General features: G+C 37.9%; 1 protein-coding gene across 2 annotated transcripts in view; it reads right to left on the reverse strand.

Moving 5' to 3' along the window:
- ttc29 (tetratricopeptide repeat domain 29) overlaps positions 1-18338 on the reverse strand; it is a 368432-nt gene extending 350094 nt beyond the window's left edge. The window contains exons 1-3 of one of the 2 annotated variants that reach the window (XM_072254722.1): positions 18112-18338; positions 16943-17090; positions 13772-13861 (exon numbers count right to left, since the gene is read on the reverse strand). In XM_072254722.1, the coding sequence (XP_072110823.1) occupies positions 13772-13861; positions 16943-17052 (200 nt within the window). In that variant the 5' untranslated portion in view covers positions 17053-17090; positions 18112-18338. Of the gene's footprint in view, positions 1-13771; positions 13862-16942; positions 17094-18111 lie in introns of both variants that reach the window. The other variant, XM_072254720.1, reaches the window with a different exon arrangement.
- Positions 18339-19373: the final 1035 nt, after the last annotated feature.

Raw genomic sequence — 19373 nt, forward strand, 5'->3', positions numbered from 1 at the left:
CTTGTCAAAAAAGGATTTTGGAATAAAAACTGGCACCACTTGAAATAAATATAAAAATTTAGGTAAAATAATCATCTTGATAGCATTAATCCGACCTATCAATGATAAAGACATTGGTGATCATTTAGTAAACAAAAGTTTAATCTGATCAATTAAAGGTAAAAAATTAGCCTTAAATAAATCCTTATGCTTTTTTGTAATTTTAACCCCACGTATGTGAAGAAATTGGTAACCAATTTAAATGGTAAACATCCATAAATTGGAACCTGCATATTTAGGGGAAATAGTTCACTCTTATTAAGGTTTAACTTATAACCAGAAAAATTACTAAACTGAATCAACAAGGATAAAACAGCAGGAATGGATTTCTCAGGGTTAGAGATATATAATAGCAAATTGTCTGCATATAATGATACCTTATGTATTTCATTCACACAGGTAATACCAAGAATGTCAAGTGAGTCTCGAATAGCAATTGCTAAAGGTTCAAGGGCGATATCAAATAATAATGGACTGAGAGGACATCCCTGCCTAGTACCCCGAAATAAACAAAAAAGGGTTGATTATTGGTAAAAACTGAAGCTACAGGGGTATGATATATCAATTTAATCCAAGATATATTATTGGGCTAAAATTAATTTTCTCAAGCACAGTAAATAAATATGGCCATTCAACTCTGTCAAAAGCTTTCTCAGCATCTAGTGAAATAACACATTCTGGAGTAGTAAATGATGGAGTATAAATAATATTCATTAGTCTCCTAATATTAAAAGATGAATAATGCTTTTTAATAAATCCAGTCTGGTCCACAGAGATAATTTGAGGTAATACCTTCTCTAACCTAGTTGTTAATATTTTAGAAAAAATCTTAGAATCTACATTCAACAGAGATATCGGTCTATATGATGCACAATCAGTAGGGTCTTTATTCTCTTTAAGAATTAAAGAAATAGAAGCTCCATAAAATGATTGTGGTAATTTACCTAACCTGATTGCTTCTTTAAATACGCTAGACAACCAAGGCGAAAGAATAGAAGTAAAAAAACTTAAAGAATTCCACAGTAAAACCATCTGGACCAGGTGCTTTGCCAGAATCCATAGAGGAAATAACACCTTTTAATTCTTCATCCGTGATAGGAGTTTCTAATGTTAAACATCCTTCTGGTGATAATTTTGGAAAATTCAATTTCCTTAAAAAAATCATGCAAAATGTTAGGATCATGGGGAAATTCAGAATGGTATAAGGAGGTGTAAAATTCTTGAAAAGATTTATTTATCTCGTCATGATTGACGGTCAAAGTGTCATCATGTTTACAAATCTTAAAAATTTGACGTTTAACCGTATCAGTTTTCAATTGATTAGCTCGTAGTTTACCCAACTTATCACTATGTATATAAAACTCACTTCTGGTTTTCATTAATTGATTTTCAATTGAGGATGTTAATAATAAGCTATGTTCCATTTGAAGTTCAACTCTTTGTTTATAAAACTCCTTACTAGGAGTGATAGAATATTTCTTAACAATTTCTTTAATTTTCTCAACCAACTGAAGTGTTTCATTCTTAATACGTTTTTTCAAACCAACAGAATAAGAAATAATCTGACCACGGGTATATGCTTTAAAAGTGTCCCATACTGTCCCAATGGAAATTTCCTCCGTATTATTTGTTGGAAAAAAAGAGATCAATCTGTTCCTTCATAAACTTAACAAAATCCGGGTCTTGAAGCAAATTAGAATGAAACTCCCATTGTCTGATACTAGGAGATGTATCCATTAACTTGATAGAAGTTTCAGCGGAGCATGATCAGAAATGGCGGCATAATTACAGTCAATTACAGATGGAATTTAACGAGAGTCTATAAAAAAGCAATCAATTCTAGAATATGAATGATAAACATGTGAGAAGAATAAGTACTCTTTCTCGTTAGGTATAAAAATCTCCAAATTTCTGAAATTCCAGAGTCAATCATAAAAGAGTTGATAAGAGTGGCTAACTTATTCTGTAAAGCTAGACTGGATATAGATCTATCCATCTGAGGATTTAAACAACAATTAAATTCACCACCCATTATCAACATATATTCATTTAAATTAGGAAATAAAGTAAATAAATAAAATTCAAGATAGTCCACGTTTGGAGCATAAGCATTAACCATAGCAACTTTTATATTAAAGAGAAACCCAGTAATTAATAGAAATCTACCATTCGGATCTGAAATGATGTCATGATGAACAAATGTAATTGAGGAATCTAATTGAAACTCCTTTCACTTTGGCCCGAGAGCTTGAGTGATACTGTTCTTTTTTCCAAAACCTGGAAAAATGTTGATTATCCTCTTTCCTCACATGAGTTTCTTGTACAAAAATAATATGAGCCTTCAGTATTTGGAATACTTTAAAAATCTTTTTCCGTTTAATTGGACGGTTTAAGCCATTTGTATTCCAAGAGACAAAATTAATAGCCTGAGCCATATTTTAAAGTCAACCCTTTGGTATGTAAAGAGTTAACCAGAATGTAAACTCATGAAATCGGAAGAGGAACAAATATTCAGAGAGGAACCGGAAGTCATGACACTGCAGATACCTTTGTAGTTTGGAATCAACCCAATAGAAAAAGAAAGTAAAAGTAAAATTCCCCCCAACCTCCACCCGTAAAGTCCCAGAATTGAGCTAAAAGGAGGCCAGAGAAAAAGATAATACTAAATCCACCCCCATTCCTCCAGAAGGCAACTCCAAAGATATATGTTAAAAAGAGAGCCACCCGAAAACCCAAAAAAAAACCTTATGCAGTAAAAAAAATGAACAAAAGAGGAAAGGGCCAAAACATATTATCAATCAATTACAAACATAAATCTAGATAATTGAAAATGACACTTCAAAAAAAGGAATTATGGGAAGAAGAAACATAAAAAGATAGCGTAGTAAAAAATCCAACGACCATCTTAATTATACAAGGCTAAAAAACAAGATATTCCTCCATACAGTAAAAAGTTACCATCAAATCGTTAGTTACAGTGTCAAAAATCAAATAAGAATACCTACACTATTAACTGAAAATGAAAATCTTTAATTATAAAAGTCCGTCTTCATACGGTAATTATAGGCCTTAAAGAAAAATCACATAAGAACAGAGCTGATACTGCGAGAGCCAGACATTAATTAGAGCAAAGTGTCCATAGCAGTTGGATAATGCTCATCCAAAAAACTTTGAACCGCACTTATGGAATAGAAGGTACGAGGTGAACTGTCTGTGGGAGAAATTCTTAAACACGCAGGATACAATAATGCTGGTCGCAGACCTTTATGGTAACATTCCGTCATCAAAGGTATGAAAGCTCGTCGTTCCTTCATCATTCTGGACTGTAGTCTTCCACTAAACGGAACTGATATTGTTGAAGTTTAACCATACCTTGCCGATGGACAATTGGGATAAGATGCTCTTTATCGTGAACATAATGGAAACGGAGGATTACTGGACTCAGTTTAAATCTGGGGCCTGGTTTTGAACGCAATGAACAGTGAGCACGATCAAGCAATGGAGTATCATCCGGGAATACAGAGCTAAACACATCCTTTAAAAGTTGAGAGAAGAATTTTTAAAGGATCACCTTCTTCAACATCTTCAGGGAGACCAATTATACGTAAGTTCTGTCTTCTAGATCGATTTTCAAGATCAATAATCCTAGATTTAAAACATTCCAGTTGTTTAGTCGTTGAAGACAATTTCTGTTCCAAATTCTGAATTTTCAAATCTCTCTCCCGAGCGTCACTATCCAATTCGGTAATTTTACTTTGTTGCTGTTTCATTTCGGAGCCCAGCTATTCCAAAGAGTCCATAATTGACTTTAAATCTTCTTTAAAACTTTGACGTTGTTGTGCGAATTTTTCATCTAAAAGATTCAGCGGAGTATCATAAGTTAATTCGGGTTGCTTAGCTTCAGCTTTCTTCCTCCCGTTTCCATCGGAAGCTTTCCCATCTTTAGGATCCCGGGTTCTAGATCTTGTACTTATTTCTTTACTCATTTCTTCAAATTTCACAGTCACAGTTCAAGGAAAAATCAATAATATAGTTTAAATCTTAAAGTGTAGGTAAAAGTAAATTAAATAAGGGTGATCATAGGTTAAAAAGAATAACGGTAATGGAGCAAAGCCAGAATCAACCTCACTCCATGAGCGCCTCCTGGAGAATCTCATAACAACTCTAAGAGCAGGTCAAAGTCTGTGTATCCTGTAGATGGTGTCTGACTTGCGAAATAACTAGGTCCCGCAAAACAAAAGTCAGGAGTGTGACAGAATATTTTCCACTTGCTCAGATGAATACAGTTCCAGCGATGAAGGAGTTCTGTACCATCTAACATTAGTACACAACGGTTGCAATATGCACCATTTTAAACACCCAATAAGGGAACTTTGAAATGCTCTTCAAAAGTATCACCTAAATCTGTGCTTTTCACCAACCAGAGGATGAGTAGCAAATATAAGAATTCCACTCCTTGCAAATTGCTTTTGAAGTCATACATAATTCTAATTTGGAAATATATTATTTTTCTTCATTGTTACTGGGTTGAAATCCTGAAGCTCCCTATCAAGATATTAAAGGAGCTACAACACACTAATTATAGTAATGCAAGCTACAGGTTTACTGTCTCCTCTTCCCTGTGCAATCATAGGTGGGAAACAAATACTGATCTTGCCAAGAGTAACCAAAACCAATGATTGAATAAGAAAAAGCGCTGGGTTAAAGAGGATCTCTGTGACTTGGTTACCAAGAAAAGGCTGCAGTTGATGATAGCTTTACAGTTTGAAGAACAAACGTGTTGCTCAGAGAATATTATCACAAAAATATCCCTTTCCAAACAGTGACACAATCTTTATTAATTTTCTCTTCCAGTTGTAACATAGTTCTTAATTTCGCAGCCAATCCAGAAAGATACTATTTTTTTTCCCCTGCTGATTTAATTGCTGTGAAATTGAGATTCATCTTTTTTTGGGAATGTCAAAGTGAGATTGCAGAATTGGAAAGTTCCATGATATGTAACACACACAATTCAGAATTAGAATCAGAATCAGGTTTAATATCATCATCTTATATCATGAAATTTGGTGTTTTGCAGCATAAAACTATATTTAAAATACTATAAATTGTGATCCTGGAGTTCCAAGCAAGAATTACTATGGGAATTCCCATAATTAATCATCCTTCCTGCACTGCAGTTATTATTGGACTCAATTGTTGCCTCAGACTGCTAACTCTATACATACTCAATGCTCAACCCGCTTGTTAATACAAACATCTAATCAGCCAATCAAGTGACAGCAATTCAATGCATAAAATCATGCAGACATCAAGAGATTCAGTTCATTACTTTGTACTATGCATTGATTAGAACAGTCTTAGATTATGGCTGTGTTGCGTATAGGTCTGCTGCTTCCTCACTCAAAATTGATGGAGTTTATTCAAGACCAGGCTTTATGCCTGTGTTGTGGTGCTGTTAGGTCTTCTCCTGTTTCAGCTTTGCAGGTGGAAATGAGTCAGATGTCATTGTATTTGCAAAGACTGCAGATGGATATGAATTATCAGTACACCTCAGTGGTCATGAAGATGATAATCTAAGAATATAATGAAAAATTGTTGGGAACATCAAGATCGTAAAATTTGCAGTTTTGGATGGGAACATGGCTCTGTCTAAGATGACCTATACTCCTACTGTGGCTATATCTATTATTCCTCCCTGACTATTTCCTTTACCTAGGGTAGATTTAACTTCTTGGGAGAGGCTGTCAGGATGTGCCCAAGGGAACCCCTGATGTAGACAGAGTCAACTTCCAGAGACGGTCTCACGTGTATTATGATTATAGAGAATAGGAGTAGGAGAGAAAGCAGACCCTAGGAAACAATATTGTTACTTTAGGTAGTTTGGCGGGGTATGGTCAAGAAGCACAAGAGAAGCATAAGCAAGTATTTAAATTCTTTAAACTTGCTAGGTTATTTAATACAATTTAGTCAAAAAGTGTTGGGTGTTTATATATCTAGTTATTATTTATTATCCTTATACGTAGTATTATTTCTTTGGGGTGGTGGTAGTGAAAGGTGTTAGGACCACTCTCTTGAATCCTCCTCACATTCCAGTTCAGTGGGTGGCAGTAATGCACCTTTTTAGTTGGTCTGCTAAACACCAACAAAAAACAATAGAAGATAAGGTTCAGTTGATATTAGACCAAACGTCAGAATGGGGAAGAAATGTGATCTAAATAACTCTGACCGTGGAATAATCGTTGGTACTAGACAGGATGACTTGAGTATCTCAAACTGCTGATCTCCTGGGATTCTGATGCACAACAGCCTCTAAAGTTTACAGAGTATGGTGCAAAAAAAAAGAATACCCAGCAAGTGGCAGTTCTGTGGGTGAGAATGCCTTGTTAATGAGAGAATTCAGAGGAGAATGTCCAGGCTTGTTTGTTCAAGCTGACAGGAAGATGACATTAACTCAAATAACCATGTGTTACAACAGTGGTGTGCAGAAGAGCACCTTTGAATGCATAACATGTCAAACTTTGAAGTGGATGGGCTACAAAAAGCATAAAACCACAAACATATACTTGAGTGACCACGTTATTAGGTACAGGAGGTACCTAATAAAATGGTCACTGAGTGTATACTGGGATATGCAGCTACACCGCATAGCCATACTCTCCCAGAAACTGCACAAAAAATTATTTTTCTGGATGAAAGAATGCTGGCACCATTAACTACATTAAATTATTTTTTTACCCTCTAGGAAATGAGTCTACATATGTAGTAGGTAATGTTACTGATCCCCAATATGCTGGCCATCAAGAAAGATAAAGAATGATAGTTTCTTTGTTTACATCTGTTTGATAACTCAAGTAAATCTCTGTTTTTTATTCTTCCTTTACCAAAGTGAGATGAGGCTTTCTCAGATACCGCCTATGACAATATGCTAATTATAAATATACATACTACTTTCTTTAAAATGCATTGCGGTTTTCTAATAGTATTCATTTGAATTTTTCATCCAAGTCACTTATTTGAAAGAAGAGTACTGCAAATAGAATAATTCATGACGTGCTAAGAAAATACAAATTTTCTGCTCTGAGGTTGAAATATTTAAATTCCTATATAGTGTTAGTCAGTCTTAAACTTTTTTTTTACTCTATTGAAAATGAATGGTCATATATAAACCTCTGATGCTATTGAAAACTGGAAAAAGATTCAACCCTTGAACCTGTACAACAGTTAAAAGTATCTTGCAGCCTGTATGGATAAGAGCAAAGACTGTTGTATGAATAAGTGAACTGACCACAGCACCATATTATAAAAAGGCTCTTCATGTTTGGGGAATAAAATATTTAATTGTAAATGAGGAATGAATATTATTCAATGCAGGAAGAGCATGAGTATTAAAGATTGTGTTGCTTATCCAGTGTTAGGATTAAGGACATCATCCTCAGGATAATGAGAAACTTTGGATTGGGGGGGGGGGGGAGAGAATAAATGTTTTATTGGGGGGTGGAAAAAGGGCACCAATGGCAGGTTGAAAAGAGGGGGTTCTACTTAAGGAATATGAGTTGTTCAAGATAAAATTAAAGATAAACAATCTCTGACTTTCTAACTGAGCCACATGTTAATTATCATAGAGTAAAAGAAGAATACTGAATTGAATACCTGGCTCAAATATTTGTGTAGGAGAAATGGGTTTCAAATTATGGGACACTGACAGAAGTGCTGGGGAAAGATAACACTGCTCCTATGGGATAAATTTCAATTGCATTATCCTGATCCCAGTATCAGAATAAATCAAATTACCAGGGCCATAGATAAGACTTTAAAATAAACGGTGCAGTGCAGCTATTGAGGTGAAAGTGAGGAAAAATCAGTAATGAAAAAAGAATGGACAGATTAGCAATGTAGGGTAACAAATGCTCATTGATATCTAGAATCTGACATGAAGTTGTATTACATGCAAACCTGAGAGTATACTACCAATTTGAAATAGAAGGAAAATGCAGACTGCCTCCTCAACAAGTTACTTGAATTGATATCACAACTACAAATAAATGAGTAGGATCTAATAGCCGTTACAGAGATGTGATTACAAAGTGACCAAGGATGGGAATTAAAATTTTCTCTTTAATGACATGTACACGAAATCACGAAGGATGTATGATAGTTCTGCCATTACTGAATGGCTTAAAAGCAGTAAAGATGAATGATCTTAGCTATGAAAATCAAGAAGTAGAATGTTTGGGTAAAGACCAGAAATAGCAAAGGGAAAAACATTGGTAGAAAACAAGACAGGCCACAAATGCTGGACAAAATCAGGTCAATCAGCATGTATGGAGGCAAAGGTGTAGGCTGACATTTCAGTTCGAGACCCCTCATCAAGACCAAGAGGAAAGATAGCCAGTACATAGCAGGAGAAGGGATGGGTGGAACAGATGAAGTGTGGGAAAGGGTGTGTGTGGGTGGACACAGGGTGATGATGGACAAGTTGAACTGGTTGGGGAAGACAGAAGGGAGATGGGAAAGGTGAAAAAACTAAACGTACAGGTGGGTATGTGTGAGAGGAGAACATTGCGAGTTTGAGTTACTTCAGATTGTAAAGCTCGATATTCATACCAATGGGCTGTAGGCTACTCAAGAGGAATATGAAAAGTTATTTGCCTTGGCCCCCTGTGATGGAGAAGGCTGAGGATAGGCTGGTTGGCATTAGAGTGGGGAAGAGAGTTGGAATTACAAGCAAACTGAAGCTCAAGATGGCTACTACATACAAAGTGCATGTACTCCACAAACTGTTGCTTCAAAGAATCATAGAACACTACAGCACAAAAACAGGCCCTTCCCATCTAGTCTGTGCCAAACCATTAATCTGCCTAGTTCCATTGACCTGCACCCAGACCATAGACCTCCATACCCTTCCCATCCATGTACTGATCCAAATTTTTCATAAATGTTAAAATCGAACCCGCTTCCACCACTTGTGCTGGCAACTCATTTCACACTCACCACCCTCTAAAGTTCTCTTAAAATTTCACCTTTCACCCTTAACCCATGATCTTTACTTGTAGACTCACTCAACCTTAGTGGAAAAAGCCTGCTTGCATTTTACCTATCTATACCCTTCGATTTTGTATCTATCAAAACTTCCCTCAGTCTTCCATGTTCTGGGGAAAATACCTAATCTGTTCAATCATTCCCTGTAACTCAGGTCCCTCAAACCCCAGCACTCTTTCAATCTAATTTACATTGTTTTTATAGATAGGTGACCAAAACTGAGCATAGTACTCCAAATTACACCTCACCTAATTTGGTGATCAATTGAATTAAAGATGGCGCCTGGATACAACACTCCTTCAGTCAACATCTTCTGGATAGATCATGAAACCACGTATTCCACCGTTTATGTCTTTTACATTTGCTTTTCATCTTGAATGTGATTCTGGAATTGTTGGAGCCTGTGATTTGCAGCATGGAGATCATTTGGGTGTGAATATTTAAGATTGTGTGCCTTCATTACACTAAACAGAGCAACAGATATTCCATCACAGACCTGCTTTGTGATATATACTGAAAAAGTTTGGGAGACAACCCAAGTGATTTTAAAAAGTCAGGTGTTCATATCTTCCACTAGGAGGGCAAATATTTCCCAATCCCCAGGAAGTTTGACACATTTCCTCTCTGCCCACCCTGAAACACCACTATACTTAAACTTTTTCTGGAAATAGCTTGTTCATAAATGAAGACCCATTTCTTGTTATTCTTATGAATAGTCTAGAATGTTGTCTTTAGAGTTTACCTCAGAATGTAACTGTGCACATTTTAAGGGTGGCAGTGTCTTCAAAATGAATAGTCAAATTTCAGACATGGGCAGTATAGTCTTCCTTATTCTTCTTTGACACATTTAATAACATTGTCTACCAAGAAACAGTAAGCTCCTGCTTAGATCTTTTGTTTTACATAGTGGATCGTGTGGTGGCCCCAGCCATAAAAAAAAATCCTACCCACAGTCTCTCTCTCATTGTTGGAATACAATGCTGTTAACCCTAATTTGAGCTCTGCAGTCCAGGCAAAACCATACTAAGCATTAATAATCAGTCTGGTGAACAAACAAGTCTTATTATACTGTGGTAATCATTCTGGCTACCAGCTGATAATTGAAAGTAGACTGAGGGGGGGAAGTAATGAGCTAATCAGCAGTGTTTTCTGTGGATAAGAAATTTTACAATATGAAATAGTTACAGGTTTTGTAGCCGTACTGTAACAACTTGACTAGAGGTGTAGCTAGACCTTGAGCACTTCTTCACTACTGCTAGCGTTAAATCAGGACATTACAAGGCTTGTACGACATTATTCAAGCTGTATCCTGTGTAATCAGTCATATCTTCAGCAACTTGAAATGCCAGAAGCCTAACTTCTCTCATGGTCAAGTTCACAGGAGGATGTCATAACGATCGTCCACTCTGCACCTCTAACTTAAAAAGGCTGTTTATATGTAGAATTTCTATATTGCGGCAATGCAAATTCTTTTTAAAATAATTGAAGAGTTGGATGAGTAGAAATTTCTTCCATTAAACGTTGGAAAGACGAAGGTAATTGTCTTCAGCTTCCTCTAATAATTCCCAGCCACTGATTCCATGTTCCAGTTCTCTCAGCACCACCTCAGGATAAAATCTCGGGCATTATATACTGAGCTTCCATCCTTAACAAAAACCTTATGCAACACCAATTTCTAGGTCAGTATTGATAAATATTCCTCCATCATTCTGTTGCTGAAACCCATTTCACATATTTTTGTTATCTCCAGTCAAATTTTAAGATGTCCTGCATCTACTGTATTTTGGCCTATTTTGCATCCCTATTTTTCTCGTGAATTACAAGCACATCTTCAGCTGTCTGGACCCAAAGATTCAAGAATTTCCTCTCATTCCATACATGTGCCTCTGAAACCAGATTCTGATCAATTGCAGTTAACTTTAAAAAAAAAACAAGCTATTTTTACTTTTACCTTCAAAATATAAATGATTGTACAAATATAACTTATTAGATCTCCATAGAAGTAGTCAATTTAACATGACCGTCATCAATTGCATTCCTTTACCAATCTTCAAACTGTACTGCCTTATATAAATGCTGGCTTTTTAGGATGCATTTGCATCCTCCTGTGAATAGACCAATCATCTAATGAATGTATATCAATGTAGCCACCTAGCTGAAGTTCAAGATTGCCTGAAGCTACGTGGAATGAGGTAGTGCTGTTAGGTAATGAATTATTTATCACAGTCATCATGATCATATTTATTAGTCCCTTTAACCTATTAAAGTTTGTAAAGTGCTCCTTAAGATTTCTAGTAAACAAAATTTGCTACAGATCCATACAAGAACAGCTGAACAAAAGTTTGGTTTAGAAAGTAGGCTTTATAGGAAAAAGAGGAAGACAGCAGAGGGAAGAGGAGTTGTAGGGGTATGTTCTAGAGTTTAGGCACTGAAATCGCTGCTGCAAAAGGTGGAGCAATTTGCAAAAAAAGGTCACAGATCACTAAAAATCAGAATTAAACAAGTCCTGATAACTTGTAAGGTTGTAGGGTAGCAAGAAATTCAAGATCTAGATAGATAGATAGGATGAGACCCTGCAAGGATCTGAAAAAATGTACAAGAATTGTTTAGATAGTGAGCACTGCTTAAGGCTCCTTAAGGTTGTTACAGTCAGGGGTAGTAATGGGAGCAAGCTCCCACTAACTATGGCATACACTTCAAATAACCTCAGACAACCAAGTACAGCTCCTGGACTTCGCGTGGCACTGAGCAACTGAGCCCGGTGGAACTGTTTCTACTGTCAGGAGAAGGGGCAAAGGTGGGTTACTAGCACCTTAAAACCAGTCGCTTCAGACAGATGGGGCTCGTCAGACATGGTTGACAGCTCATCAAGGAGAAGAAAAACTCTGATCTTAAACCTCTGCTGCCTAGTGGCTATATCCACTCATGGGGAAGGCTTCAGGAGTAAACCCAGAAGGAAAAATCTGGAGTTGGAATCTCCAAGGCAGTCCTACATTGAGTTCAATGCTGACAAGCAACTCTCCTTTGGGTTCATCAGATGCATGGAGAGGGGGAGCTTGCTACATGGGCAACAGCTTGCTCTCCATATCGTACTGCCCAGGCTTGCATATCTAGAAAGCGTGGACGCAATATCCATAGTCAACTCTGACCGATGGGGGCCAAGAAGCAAGACAACCAAGAACCATGCCAATAAGCAAAATTAGGGTAACGTGATAGTGTGATTATGAAGCTGAGGTTTGGACAGCATCAGTTTTATAGAGGATGGACTTGGAACGCTGGCCTAGTGTGTGTTCACAGATAAATAGGTAAGACTGCAGGACTACATTCTGTACACAAAGCTGACATACTACATCTTCAGAGAATCATAATTCTACATATACCTGTTCAGAAACATCCTTATATGAACTGGAATTGGTTATTATTGTCACATATACCAAGGTACAGTGAAAAACTTTGTTTTGCATGCTAACCCGACAGATCATTCCAAACATAACTATATCAATGTCGTACAAAGAAAATCAATAACCGAATACAGGATTTAGCATTACAGTTACACAAAAAGTGCAGTGAGGGTAGACAACTAAGGTACAAGGACCATGGCAACATAAACTGAGAGATCAAGAATTCATCTTTATAGTACAAAAGGTCTCTTCGAGAGACTTATAATGGAAGGACAAAGCCGTTCTTAAGCCTGGTGGTGCATCTTTTCAAATTTTGTATCTTCAGTCCAATGGAAGCAAGCAGAGGAAAAAAGAATGACTGGAATGGGAGATGTCTTTGATTATATTGGTTGCTTTCCCAAGGCATCAGGAAGAATAGACATATTAAATAGAGAATTGGTTGGTTTCCATGATAGAGATATGTAGGCTTATTCTGGTATGCAAATTGGGTGAATGACTGTTACCTCTTCTCAATGAAAATTTGGATACAAGTGCACACATAATGAAAATGTGTTAACCCTACCTGAGAATTCCACAGTAAAGGTGGGTGATGATAGGAGATGGGAAATTGTGGGAAAATCTACCAATGCTTTCACCTAGCAAGTAGTATGTCATACTCTGGAGGATAAATGCTTCACCGAAATTGACACAAAAATATTTCTGAGCTACAAAACAAAATACGTGCTGAATTCTTCTGGGTTTTTCATTTCCACTAGTCTCAATTCATCTTTGCACTTTGCAATAATTGTAGTTTCTGGTTGAAGCCTAGATCACAAGGTGCCCTCCATGCGGAAAGGTGGAAAGCTGATCGACCATGACAGAGTCAGAAACAACTTTAAGGTGGAAATCTGATGAAAATTATTTCTGATCAATGTTTCTGGTACTAAAGCTACCCTAAACATTCACTTCCTCAACAACTGTAATTACTCACCTAAGCAACTCTAACATCAGTTCCAAACAAATCACGGAAAATAACGTCAGAAGATACAAGCAATCAAAGCAAGTTGCCTCAGGTCTCATACCATTCTGACTGGAAAATATATCATCTCTTAACTATATTAGCACTGTAGAAATTATTTTATCAGAAGTGTAGTAGTTCATGATGTCAACTCAACACCAACTCCAAGGGATAAACATTAAATGCTGGTTCCAAATCTATTACGTCCTAACATTCAACACACATTTATTGTAAAACCATTAAAAAATGAAGATATTTCAAATGCCATTTTTTATTAATCAAAATGTGTACTTACTCATTAATGTCTTGTTTACTGACTTTCAAACTCTTACTCCATGCTTCTAAACGTTTTGCTTCTGCTATGTGGCCTTGCCTTGTTCGTACCCTATAAAATTAATTATATAATGAATTTATCACAAAGGCAACAGTATTAATGTTTCCTATTTCTCAGCTGTGTATACAAGCATCTTAATTATTTATAATTGTTAGATTGTTTTAAAATTACTGGTTTCTTTGTGAATCTTCAGCATTTGTTTTAAAGATAGTTAAATCACCTCCAGTGATTTTGTATGGAATTTTTGACACAGTCTTAGATAGTTGGAGGGTTTTTAATCTCAGTTAAAAATTGTAATCACTTCAGATGGAATCTAGGGCTGCCTACAAAATGTTCTATTTCAACTCACCTTATCCAATATAATTTTATAAGAACATAAGAAATAAGAGCAGGAGTAGGCCATCTGGCTGTCGAGCCTGCTCCACCATTCACTAAAATCATGGCTGAACTGGCTTTGGACCCATTTCCACCTACCTGCCTTTTCCCAATAACCGTTAATTCCCCTACTATGTAAAAATCTATCCAACCTTGTCCTAAATATATTTACTGAGGTAGCTTCCTGTTACGTACCTCATAACAGGTTAAAGAACCAGCAGAAATAGAAAAGCACCTAGAGTCTGGTATTGCTGTTAACATAAGCTATTTTATTAGTAACTACATAATAATACTATAAAACCAGATAAATCTAACAGGTTAGCAAAATTCAAGCATGTATAAATGTGGAAATATATAAAAGCCCAGCTTCTCCAAGCTTAGGAGGTAAATTTAGATTAGATTAGATTCAATTCAACTTTATTGTCATTGGCCGAGTACAGATACAAAGCCAATGAAATGCATTTAGCATCTGACCAGAAATGCAAAGAATAGTGTTATTTACAAAATAACTGCGAATAAAAAAAGTGAAACAGCATACAAATATGAAATTACTGAGACAGTAAAATACGGATGCAATACTGCTTAGCGCTGTGATTGAGAGGTTCAGCAGTGTCACAGCTCTTCCTGTGCCTGCTGGTACGGGAGCGGAGGCTCCTGTAGCACCTACCGGATGGGAGTAGAGTAAAAAGTCCATGGTTAGGGTGAGATGCATCCCTGATAATGTTTTTTGCCCTGCCCGGGCAGCATTTATGGTAGATGTTCTCAATGGTGGGCAACTGGGTGCCGATAATCCACTGGGCAGTTTTCACCACATGCTGAAGTGCTTTGCGGTCCGATATGGGACAATTGCCATACCACACTGAGATGCAGTTGGTGAGTATGCTCTCAATGGTACAGCGGTAAAAGTCCGTCAGTATCCTGGGACAGAGGTGAGCTTTCTTCGTGCTCCGCAGGAAATAAAGGTGCTGTTGTGCCTTTTTGATCAGGATGGAGGAGTTCAGGGACCAGGTGAGATCCTCGGAAATGTGGACACCAAGGAAATTGAAGCTTGATACACACTCCACTACAGCTCCATTGATGTAGCTGGGGATGTGAGTGTGACTCCTGGCATTCCTGAAGTCCACAATGATCTCCTTGTTCTTCTGGGTGTTAAGGGCCAGATTGTTGTCGGCACACTACGCAGCCAGGTACTAGACCTCATCCCTGTAGGCCATCTCGTCATCCCCTCTGATCAGCTCAACCACTGTGGTGTCGTCTGCGAACTTGATTATAGAGTTAGAACCATGTACAGGAAATCAGTCATAGCTGAAAAGGGAGTACAGAAGAGGGCTCAGCACACAGCCTTGAGGCACACTCAGGATGAGAGTGGAGGAGGAGAGGTTGTCTAACTTAACTGATGGGGTCTGTTAGTCAGGAAGTCCAAGGTCCAATTGCAGAGGGACAAACTGGTACCAAGCTGACGAAGTTTGGTGATCAGCTTGGAGGGGATCACAGTATTGAATACCGAACTAAAGTCAATGAACAGCATTCTGACATAAGAGTTGGGGCTGTCCAGGTGGGTCAGGGCAGAGTGAAGTGCCATGGAGATGGCTTCCTCTGTTGACCTGTTGGTGCGATAGGCAAATTTATGGGGGTCCAGTGTAGAGGACAGACAGGATTTCAGATATGATAGAACCAGTCTCTCAAAGCAATTTGCAATGATGGGGGTGAGTGCAACTGTACGGAAGTCATTCAGGCTCATGGCAGTGGAATGTTTCAGCACTGGCAGGATGGTGGCGATCTTTAAGCTTGTGGGGACAACTGCCTGGGCCAGGGACAGATTAAAAATGGATACAGTCTTAGGATGATGGGTAAATGAAGTCAGTTCAGTTCGTGTTATTGAGTTGAGTAGTGTTGGAGAGAGAGAGAGGTGTTGTGGTTGTCCAAGTAAGCCGATGCCGTCGATCCTCCGTTGTCCTCCGAGAGCCTTTAAAGTCACCGAATGTGACCACAAAAAGGAGACCATCTTCTGTGGTGAAGCTATCAACCCAGGCAAGGGTTGCAAAGGAATCAACTGGATGGCCACAGCAACAATACCAAAGATGATTCCATTAATTGATCTTCCATTGTATCCCTGACCTATGGCCTTGTAAATGGTGAACAGGTTTTAGATCATCAGGAGGTAAGTTACTCATTGCAGCATCAAACCTGCCACAATATTTATGATCAATGGTAACTTTCATGTATTGATTGTGGCTAAATCAACAAAAGCAATTCTACGAATGTTCAGGGTAGGAAGTTAGACCTTTTCTTGTGATGATAATTGAACTCACATGACATAAATGTTACTTGCCACTTTAAAGTATCTGAATAAGTGGTTAGAAACCCCTTGACAATGTCCTGATAAATGGTAATAATATAGATGAGTCCTTCAGGTTGCCCTAACACTGTGGTTCAAAGGGCCTGTTTTTGTGCTGAGGGATCCATGACTCCTGTCAGGCCACACCAAAATGTTGTGTGTATCCTGATGCATGCAAGTACAGACTATTTCATGCTGTGAGTTATCAATAGAATTTTTAAAAATATTATATATATAGATATATATACACACACACATACACATACGATTACAATTTTATTTTATTATATAAAACATCTGAATAAGAAATATACACATTTTCACATATTTTAAGCAAGAGCTTTTTAAAATACTCTCATGGTACTACCATGTATATGTAAATCTATTCAAACCTGCCTGTTACTTCAAAGAACACTTACCTGGTGCTTGGTCTCTGAAATTGTCTACTCTGTGGTAAATCACAGTTTAGCAGCTGCTCAGGCATATTGGGTTGTGCTCCTGTTGAATACTGCTTTTCAATGACAGACATTGTAAACCGTGCCTGAAAATTCTGCCATTGTTGAATTCCTGCTATACACAGAATATAGCATAGTTAGTTCATTTGAGTAGAGAAATCATTCCTTGAAATTTTATTTCAAGCAAAAAACATATCAATGGCACCAATATCCCTGTCCCCTGGAGGCTTTCAAACTGTTACTTGCTATCCAGATCAGAATCCAAACACTATAGTTTCCAGTTTTCATTTTTTGGTATTAGTTTGTTCTAACTGGTTCACAGATTGTAAAAAAAAAACTCTGGAGATCACTCTCAATTTTGGTAGCAAACTACTTACAGATTTACATGGGCATTGAAACAATATAGTTGTGAAAGTTACATGTGGGTGAAATTTAGAGTGTCAGAAATACCTGGCGAGAAAATAGTTCGAGTTTAGCAACAGGCAGAAAGTAATTGCAAACTAATTGATAATCATTAAAAAAATGAAACTGTCAATAAAATAGGCAGACAAAAATGAAGTAAAGCAAATTCAATACATGACTACAGTCTTCCAGAAATAATTAAAAAGAGCTGTCTAAAAATCAAAGTCGGGTAGTTATACTCCGTCTATCAACCTCTCCAGAGCTAGCGACCAATAGGTTGGTATCCCTTGTAAGTAAAAAAAAAATCACGCTCTTACTATCTTCAGAGAATGCCCCTAACCAACTACAGTGTAAAATAACACACACAAAGTAATTTCTGACTGTTTTCGTGTGTCAAGTCAATAAAATTGATCATTTCCTTAAATAATGCAACATTCTATGTAACAAGCAGATGTTACCTCACTTGAGTAATAGCTTAAAAAGTACATTAACGTAAATCATGTGTACAAGTATCAACAGGAAAAGCTAGGGAAGAAAGTCAAAGATGAAATAACATTCTACAAAGCGGGGGCAGTAATAACTTAAGGCGGTGATAAAATAAAAACAGAAAATGCTGGAATCAATCAGCAAATCCGACGGCATTTGTGGAAGGGGATACACTGGCAAGAACAGTGACCCAGCCAACCAGTAGATATGGGAATTAGCCGTCAATGTTGACAATACGGCCGCACCGGAAGAAATAAAGTGTCTTTTCTCTGGACTTCAGGTTTCCAGAAGGCCCACGTTCCAACGTCTCAAAGTTGCTGACGAGTAACCAAGTTGCAGAGCGACCCGCGGCAGTTTCTCCAGAGAGACTAAAGGAATGGAATTAAACACGCCATCATTTCACTGCTGAGGTGGGGAGAGAGAAACGTTGGGAATATGGGAGCAAGAACTTGACAACGACCGCTCCGTCGGCCTGCTACAGTGACTGTGAATCACGACGCTCCCACCGTCTCCATGACAACGACCGCGCGAGCGCTCTCGGGACGAGCCCGGGGATGATAGAGCCGTGCCGGGGAGCGCGCGGCAGGCAAGGGGGCAGAGGGTCGACTGGAAACGTGAAGTGGGGAGTCAGAACCAAAGTACAACTTGAGTGTGACAATGTGGGTCCCCAGGACAGAGAGCCGGACTCACCCTGAGGAGTGCATCGTCTTCTGGCAGTCGGCGCGCCAGGGCGCCTAGTGCAGAGAATCACACAATAATGTTGTGAAAATACGTGTGAAAGAAATTTAGCTAAATTGGAAAAGAAATTGCAAACTTGCTAGAAGAACTCAGCGGATCGAGTAACATCTGTGGATGATAATGCTCGACCCGCTGAGTTTCTCCAGCCGTTTATTTATTTTGTTCCAGGTTACAAAATATGCAGTGTCCTGCGTCTCCTAAAGTGAATGGAATTCTTTTGTGATTTGGTTGTAGAAATAATGACTATTGACTGCAGCAAAGATCCTGTTCCAATCCGATAGTGAGTACAGGTTTTTTTTACAATTACGAGTCACTCTTCATTCATAGAATAATCCCCCGCCCCCAATCTTCATTAGTGACAATTTCGTGTGATATTGCTAAGGGCCAACCAATAAAGCAATTAATGATACCAGTGTGAACTTATTGTTACTTCATTAAGATGTTGACTTGCAGAACATGACTCAGAATTAATGACATAGGAAGTAAGGAAAATAAGGACATGATGTGAACGCCCTACACATTCTTAATGGATATGAAATTTGACCGCAGAGATGCGGGCTGGTTTCAATGGAATTGAATATAATATGAATTGCTCTGTGTGTTCAGCATACATTTTCACCTTGTTAACGCACGTGACAAGCACGTTTCTGCCCTTTAATTAATTCAATATTTGGGGTTGGCCAATAAAATACCTGCAATGTACAGATAAAGAAAACCAGCCGGTAGAGCTCTGAACAAATGTCACCGTGAAGGGACATCACTGAGATGT

Source organism: Mobula birostris, chromosome 4, assembly GCF_030028105.1.
Source record: "Mobula birostris isolate sMobBir1 chromosome 4, sMobBir1.hap1, whole genome shotgun sequence".
NCBI classification, from domain to species: Eukaryota; Metazoa; Chordata; class Chondrichthyes; order Myliobatiformes; family Myliobatidae; genus Mobula; species Mobula birostris.